The 7781-nt window shown below is 42.1% G+C and overlaps 1 protein-coding gene across 2 annotated transcripts; it reads left to right on the forward strand.

Moving 5' to 3' along the window:
• Positions 1-238: 238 nt before the first annotated feature.
• Positions 239-7729, forward strand: LOC127004470 (protein FAM98B-like). Of its 2 annotated transcripts, none has more exons than XM_050872215.1 (8): positions 239-473; positions 1667-1881; positions 2076-2230; positions 2409-2519; positions 2751-2930; positions 4144-4329; positions 5986-6079; positions 6908-7729. In XM_050872215.1, the coding sequence occupies exons 1-8, from the start codon at positions 436-438 to the stop codon at positions 7378-7380; spliced, it is 1452 nt and encodes a 483-aa protein (XP_050728172.1). In that variant the 5' UTR covers positions 239-435; the 3' UTR covers positions 7381-7729. The 2 variants fall into 2 exon arrangements, with proteins under 2 accessions (XP_050728172.1, XP_050728173.1); XM_050872216.1 differs by lacking the exon at positions 239-473 and adding an exon at positions 632-785.
• The last annotated feature ends 52 nt before the right edge of the window (positions 7730-7781 follow it).

Here is a 7781-nt window from a genome sequence, read left to right on the forward strand (position 1 = left end):
TCCTGGTTTTATATGGCACAGAAAGAAATAAAGCTGTAATTATTATACCACTCGAACTGTGAGGGGGCTCCGCCCCCAATCATTCACTAGGAGTTAGATTTTTCATATGACTCAATAATATGCCATGCGTAATATTTTCCTTCACAGACTGCTTACGTGGATGTAACAAATAACGATTTGGATGAGAGCCGCCGGCGCGCCTGGACAATGACCCGTCCTGTACTCCACCCACCTCCTGTCCCGACCCTCAGGGTATAAAAACTCAAGTACTCTGATTATGAACATGTCTTTTTAGGCTGCATCACGAGTTTTCAGAGCTGACAGACTTGTCTATTCATCGTTTGAAGTGCCAAAACCGTCCTTGGCGCGGGACGGGTCGCCGCGTGTGTCAAGCAGCGGGCGGCGTGGAGGCGGCGGCGGCGCGGCGGCTGCGGCATGGAGAACGACGTCCTTGACTCCCTGGAGGACCTGGGGTAAGTCACGGCACCAGGCCCGCCAGTGGCCCCCTCATGTTATAGAATACGGGGGTGCCAAGGCCCTGTGCACCTAATAACTTACGGGGCGTGGGCGGGGGTGTGGTGGCACCATATTTTCTCGTCCACCCAAAAAACCCTAAGCGGTGTGTGTGTGTGGGTGTCCCGGCGGCCCCTGGACTGCCCTGCCGCTGCTGCAGTCTTCCCAGGTGTGTGACCTGTTTCCCTTAGCCTGGCGGAGAAGCAGTAAAGGGTGCGGGACTCGTGCACCGTATAATACGTAATGATTCTCCCGGTGTGGGATTATGACCGGTAATGCCAAAAGATGGTTGTCGTGTCTCATTTACATTCCTTTGCTTCATGTTATTGTCATCTAGAGCACATACTATGTCATCATTTGTATGGGCATTATACCTGCATTGTTTGTAGCTATTGTTTGTTTTATTGATTTAATTTTTAGAAGGATGTACTTGTATAGCTGCTTTTAATATCTTTTATGGCTCGTATTTGCTCTACCAATATATTTGTCAGTGTTTGTTAATTACAACATGCCATAGACAGGGTCTTGCAATGGGTAAAAGAATACAATTTTTATTCTCATCTCCTAAATCGTCATTTTTGTCACCCAGACCCCAACTCAACACGTGCAGTTCTCATTTGCCTGTAGTGGAGCAACACAAGTTTCTAGAACTGTTTTTCAACTAGCAACCAATATGGCTTTCTCAATTGAGGGCCTTGAAAGCACAGTACATGCAGTTCATGGGGTGCAAATCATACAATCCTTTTACACCTTTACCAACTACTGAGTGGTCCAAATTGTCCTTCGCATTACCCACCAGAACCATCAGCTCCAATAATCCCTAATCTCCCCCTCATCTGTTGTAGGTACATTGAGGAACAAACAAACATTAGTGTATCCCCCATTCTTTAGAGGTACAGTTGAGAGCTTAATCCTAGAAGCCTCCCTGTCATCATCACAAGATACACAGGGGAGCTCAAATAATCTAAATGCCTTCCCCATATTAATCACAGGTACACTGAAGAGCTTTGTAAAACACAACGCCTTCCTGTCATCCTTTACAATTTTGCTGGATAGCTTAGATGATCCCAAATATCTTCCCTCATCCTTTTCAGGTACTACACTGGGTCCTTGGAATTATAAATAACCTGTAATGTGTTTTCATTTTCAACAGGTATGCTGGAGAGCTAAGTGAAGAAGCAGGGCTAAAAGGTGCAATAGAAGGGCAAGATGGGGGTGCACGGTGCCCTGCCTACACCAGCCTTGTGGCCTGGGTGACGGGGGAGCTGCGGGGGCTGGGGAACCTTGAAGAGATGGTGAACGCCACGCAGTCTGCTGACGAACATTCCTCCTTCCTCATGGAGTTGTCATCTTTCCTCAAGGAACTTGGTGGGTTTCATGAGATTTTTGTTTAACACAAATCCTCTCCTTTTTATAAGTAGCATGCTTTAGCCTTATATATGGTGTGGCAATCTGAAGAGGTTACCAGCAAGACGACATTCTTATGTAAAGTATGCTTTTGAACAAAATTTCTTATTTGAGATTTTGAGGTTCAGTTGGTTTCAGTGTTGCTTATCCTCCAGGTTGTCCCCACGCCCAGCTGACTGAGGGGGCTGTGAGTCAGCGCTTGGCCTCCACTGAGGACAGACTCCTCTTGCTGGACTTTCTGCTGGGAGAGCTTATGGCTGCCCGTATGATTTCAGCAGTGAAGCCTGATACATCAATGACAGTGGAAATGGTAGGGTCATTTGTTTTCTTGGCCTGGTGTTAATTGCAAGCACATTTAAGGTTAATGTCATATGCCCCTCCCTCTAGATAAATTTTATCAAAGTTTCTCAAAAAATAAAGATCACAGTATAATTATATGGTCTACCTGGAGCCTGAGTAGCATTTGCGTAATGTTATATATTTTGCAGCGTGAGAGTGAACAAGCCAAAGATCTGAAGAGCATGCTAGTCACCCTTGGTTTCCCTAAACCTCCAGCCAACATAACTCCACAGCAGTTGTTCAACAAGGTGGAGCAAAAGGTGAGATTGACATGTTGATTCAGTAAGAAACCAGTCACACATAGTTATTCTTGTAAAATATATGCCATGTTAAGATGACTCAGCAGTTGTACCTTGTAATATGAAGCCTATATTTGAATAGTGAAAAGTATATAGTATTTTTATTCTAACCAAGATGGATATCTCTTTCAATAAACTGCTACATGAATGTAGATTATGGTATTATTTGACAATAGATGCACTGTGACTTAGGTCCATGATGTGAGAAGCAAAGCACCTCCTGCCCTGATTGGCAAGCCTCTCTTCACTGGGGAGCTCTCTGACAAGCAGTGGGCCCAGCTTGACCAAATGCAAAAGGAGATGCATGCTGAATACCGCATGCGTCGGCAGATGATGATCAAGCGTCTGGATGTGACTGTGCAGTCCTTTCAGGTATGGCAGTATGGTTTGTGCGAAGTGAGCCCCATTGGTGATGCTTTTGTAATAATTAGGGTAATTATTATTAATTCGGATGATTATACTTAACATCTAAGTGACGTAAAAAAATCTAATGGGTGCGTCTGGAGAATGTAAAAAACAGCCGTTTTTCAAGTACATTTCTATAAACTCATTTAATAAAAGTTTTACAGAATTTCAAGCTGGTTCTATCTGAGTCGGACATTTTATGAATGGGCGGGGCAGCTGGATGAGGACCTGGTGGCTTGATAGGGGTTGAGTTGAATCCCGGAGGCAAAATAACATCGTAAAAAAGTTCAGAATCTGACGATGAGAGTTGTGGGTCATCTGTATCTCATTCACTGTTACTGGACACGGAAAACTCATTAGATATATCCAAGAGAGTGTCCTTTATCTATCACAACTAGCTGCGTGAATGAGCCTCTAGGCCAGAGGTTCTCAAACTGGGTGCCACGGCACCCTGAGGTGCCATGGACAGTGCCTAGGGGTGCCACAAGATTATCATGAATTTGGAATCATGGCTTTTTTTCTTTTTATGTTAGTCTGCATCTTTAACTTTTAAGTTAATCTAATTCTACTGATAAGTTCTTTGTCTAGGCATGTACTGTACTGTTTGTATTTTGGTTTGAGTATGGATAATAATTTTAATTCATTAATTAAAGTAATTTAAACAGGTACAATTGTGTATAAGAATTTAATTCATGTGAGGAGGTGAAAAAGGGGTGCCACAAAAGGGTTTATATAAGTTCAAGGTGCCATCACTGAAAAAAAGATTGAGAACCACTGCTCTAGGCATATGTATGTGTGTATTTAGCATAAGGTTGTCGATTAGTGTATTTCACGTCACGAAGAAACAAGGTGTAGAAAAGGAAACGAAGGCGTCCACACGCAGGACACTCGTCCTTTTATGGAATTCACCAATATTTCCACCTGCGGGTCACTCGTCCTTTAGGGCTTAATAATTAGGATAAAATACTGCTAAAATTAGTAAGACAAATGGTCAGACTCAACAGACTAATAAATTACACCAGCTGTCAATAACCAAGAAATCATAATCTTATTGCATTATTCCTTAAAGCTTCTTTACAAATGACACAAGCATACAGTCTTGTAGTAGTAAAAAGTCTAGGCCTAAAGAGGGAATCCTACCCAAGATTTTAGTAACAAAGGAGATCCCTTATCACTGCAGTGGTCAGACAAGGCCAAGAGCCGAGAGGATGACCTGTCTAAAGCATTCAGGACCCGCCGGGACCTGATGATGGAGGAACCTGGAGTGAGCATCGGGAACATGCTGGCTGCGCGGGATGACCTCGCAGTTCTGGAGAAGACTAGCAATGCCTCAGTGCGCAAGCAGACCAAGTCAATGCTAAACAAGGTGGGTAAAGCTGATGTATGAGGGAGTCTTAAGTGTGAGAACGAAAGGAAGTGGTTTGTTGAAGAAGAAAGTTAAATATTTGTTTAGTAAAAGAAAAGTTTGAGTAAATTGGGGAAACAGTGTTACCAAGCTTGATTTAATCCCTTCAACACGAGGACGCGTATACTGCGTCCTTGCTTGCCCCGTAACATATCCGAGGATGCGCATACTGCGTCCTGGCTTGCTTTAGCCAATATATGAGTTATTTTATCTCGATATTTATGCTTATATCTCAAAATTATCAATTAATTTATGTTTATTTATGTGCACCATTTAATTCTGGATGTTTTCATATATAACATGATGATTATGTTGAGTTTATGGCTATGCTATATTCAATAGCAACATTTGAAATTTGGCGCGTGCGGCTTTCCGGGATAAAGCGCGAGGCGCTGTTTTGGCCCGGCCGTAGTGAGTTTCTTTATGTGCACCATTTAATTCTGCATGTTTTCATATATAATACATGATGATTATGTTGAGTTTATGGCTGAAAACTTGTTAGATTCAATAGCGACATTTGAAATTTGGTGCGCGCGGCGATCCCAGATACAGCGCGGGGCGCTGTTTTGGCCCAGCCGTAGTGAGTTTCTTTATGTGCACCATTTAATTCTGCATGTTTTCATATATAATACATGATGATTATGTTGAGTTTATGGCTGAAAACTTTTTATATTCAATAGCAACATATGAAATTTGACTTGCGCGGCGATCTCGGATACGGAGCGGGGCGCTGTTTTGGCTCGGCCACAGTGAAGGGGTTAAATACAGTCTGGCCATCTTATTCATTGGTATATGGTTCCAGTGCCCCAACGGATGAGTGAAAACTGCACCTGTCCAGGACTGCAATATGAAATTACTTAATTTTACCTTAAATGTCTTCATATCTTGAAACCCCACCTCTTTGATAAAACTTATGTGTCATACTGATTACAGTATTCCATAGCATAATGTATCCCACCATAAGATTACAATTTAGGATGAGGTTATTTACCAAGTAGTGTTTAGTGAATAAGATTGATGTGTAGTTATTTACCAAGCAGCTCGATAAATAAGCTTATGTTGTGTAGTTGTTAGTTCGTATTTTTTTATTTTTTTATTATTATTATATATATGTATATATATATATATATCACTGTATAAGTTGAAAACTATATATAAACTACACTAACTCCACCTCTACTAAATTGTCAACCACTTATTTTGGTGTATAATAGTGACAGCCCCACACCATGGCATGCAGGCAGGTGGCAGCTCGTGAAAGGGCTCAAGGGAAAAATATAAATTAGGCAAAAAAAGTCCACTGGTGCTGCTCCTGCAAATACTTGATAGAGAAGCCAGAAGAAGTCAAAATCAGATGGGGAGATGTCCTGATACTTACTTCTTTAAAGCAATTAAGCTACAGGCAGGAAAAAATACAGACCAAGAAAGACTGTTCTGGTAAAAACAAAATCTGCAGTTGGTCAAATCCACAGATAAGGTGGACCAGCTATCATATATGTATCTTTTTATTTATTTATTTACTTATTGATGACAAGGAGATGAAAGCCATATACATTACTGGTACACCACTGTGCTATGCTGGGTTTTGTTAAGGTTGATATGCCTCCTCTTTCCCAGATCATCATCGGTAGGGTGCCTGACCGTGGAGGCCGAGCCAATGAGCTGGAGCCACCACCCCCAGAGATGCCCTCATGGACACAGCGTTCAGGAGGTACACACATACAGCCATCATTTTGTGCATTATTTATTATTTTTCAATAACCTAATTATTAAACACATACACAGTCACTTAAAACAATATCAAAATACGTACAGGAGAATGTGTCTAATGCCTTGAGACTGAATTTCATACTCATTCGTGCATACTGTTGCTATTCAGTCATGCTTATTAGAAGGAAATTCTTGCAAACAAATCAACAGGGATTAAATTGTAGAAGAAAAGTTAATCTCCCCACCCACTATTGCAGAGAGATTTGGGGCCATGCTAATGTGTGTGTATATATGTAGGAAATTTTAGAAAATCTTTATTACAATCATAAATAATGGCACAAATTTAGGCTATCACAGTTGTAAATCATATAATCATAAGCAAGTCCACTAAGAATTAATTTTAAGAGAAACAATCCAAAATATAACTGAATGAGAATGGTTGGTATAGTTACCTTTAAATGTTTCTTACTTTTCTTGTCAAGCAAAAAATGCATTGATTTGACAGATGGTGTTATGCCTCTCATTCTCCCATACACCCATCACTTATTTGGGAACCATTGCACCGAGTAGATCATTAGACACTGGTTTTGTACGTGGCCAGTGTTGTTATCAAAAATAGAAGTAAGAACACTACAGGCTACATGTATGCATTGGAATATCCAGTGGTTCTTAATATAAGGTGTTGAGTGAAAAAAAAAAAAGGAAACATAGTGAAGTGAAATGTAAGGAAGCTTGGTAAAATATTCTTGCTAACTCTCTACCATGTTTAGTAGTAAGTTTAATCTCTCTTATGCAGAGTTAATGACTTCCTTTTTGTGTGTTCTTACAGGTGGTGGTGGCGGTGGTGGTGGTGGTGGAGGTGGAGGACGAGGTGGAAGAGGAGGTGGCCGGGGTGGTGGTGGTGGCGGTTTCTCCAGTGGTGGTGACAGAGTTCAAGGTGGATGGAACCAAGGAGGAGGAGGAGGAGGTGGTAGTGGATTTGGAGGAGGTGGTGGAGGATATGGAGGTGGAGGTGGCTATGGTGGTAGTGGTGGTGGTGGTGGTTATGGAGGTGGTGGTGGTGGCGGTTATGGTGGTGGTGGAGGTTATGGGGGTGGTGGGGGTGGTTATGGGGGTGGAGGTGGTGGATACGGAGGAGGGAGAGGTGGAAGAGGAGGGTATCAAGGTGGGGGTGGTGGTGGTGGTGGTGCAGGAGGAGGAGGAGGAGGGTACAGGGGAGGAGGGGGTGGGGGGTATGATAATAGAGGTGGACACAGAGGAGGAGGTAGAGGCAGGGGAAGAGGAGGAAGAGATAGATATTAATAATTACAAGATGCCAATTAAATGTCCTAAGGCCCCCCAAAATAACTGCAGCTTTGGCTATACTGCTGCTGCTTCAATCACCACTATTATAACTAATACGATCACTACTGCTATGATTGCAGCTACCACCATCATATAACCACCCGCCCATTCCACCCATGTCTCCTCCTCTCATCATCATTTCCTTATTATCATGAACAAAAGAGAGTTGTTTGCATGAATAGTTATGAAGTAAGCTCAAATTCTAAGTGAACTCCCACCCCCCTTCCTATTGTATCACTAATAAAGATGCCCTTCCCTCCCTCCTTGCCAGAAAATATGCAAATAAATAAAATATAGTCACTTCATACATGTTAGTGTTCTTTCACCATTTTTTTATACTACTGGAAAAGGTAATGGTA

The sequence above is a fragment of the Eriocheir sinensis genome, chromosome 28, assembly GCF_024679095.1.
Source record: "Eriocheir sinensis breed Jianghai 21 chromosome 28, ASM2467909v1, whole genome shotgun sequence".
Taxonomy (NCBI): Eukaryota; Metazoa; Arthropoda; class Malacostraca; order Decapoda; family Varunidae; genus Eriocheir; species Eriocheir sinensis.

What these genes read in the sequence shown, in the direction of transcription:
- LOC127004470 (XM_050872215.1), top strand. Translation starts at nt 436, where the DNA reads ATGGAGAACGACGTCCTTGACTCCCTGGAGGACCTGGG. An exon ending in TGACTGTGCAGTCCTTTCAG is followed by an intron (nt 2,931 to 4,143) that starts GTATGGCAGTAT and finishes TTATCACTGCAG; the next exon opens with TGGTCAGACAAGGCCAAGAG. An exon ending in CCAAGTCAATGCTAAACAAG is followed by an intron (nt 4,330 to 5,985) that starts GTGGGTAAAGCT and finishes CCTCTTTCCCAG; the next exon opens with ATCATCATCGGTAGGGTGCC.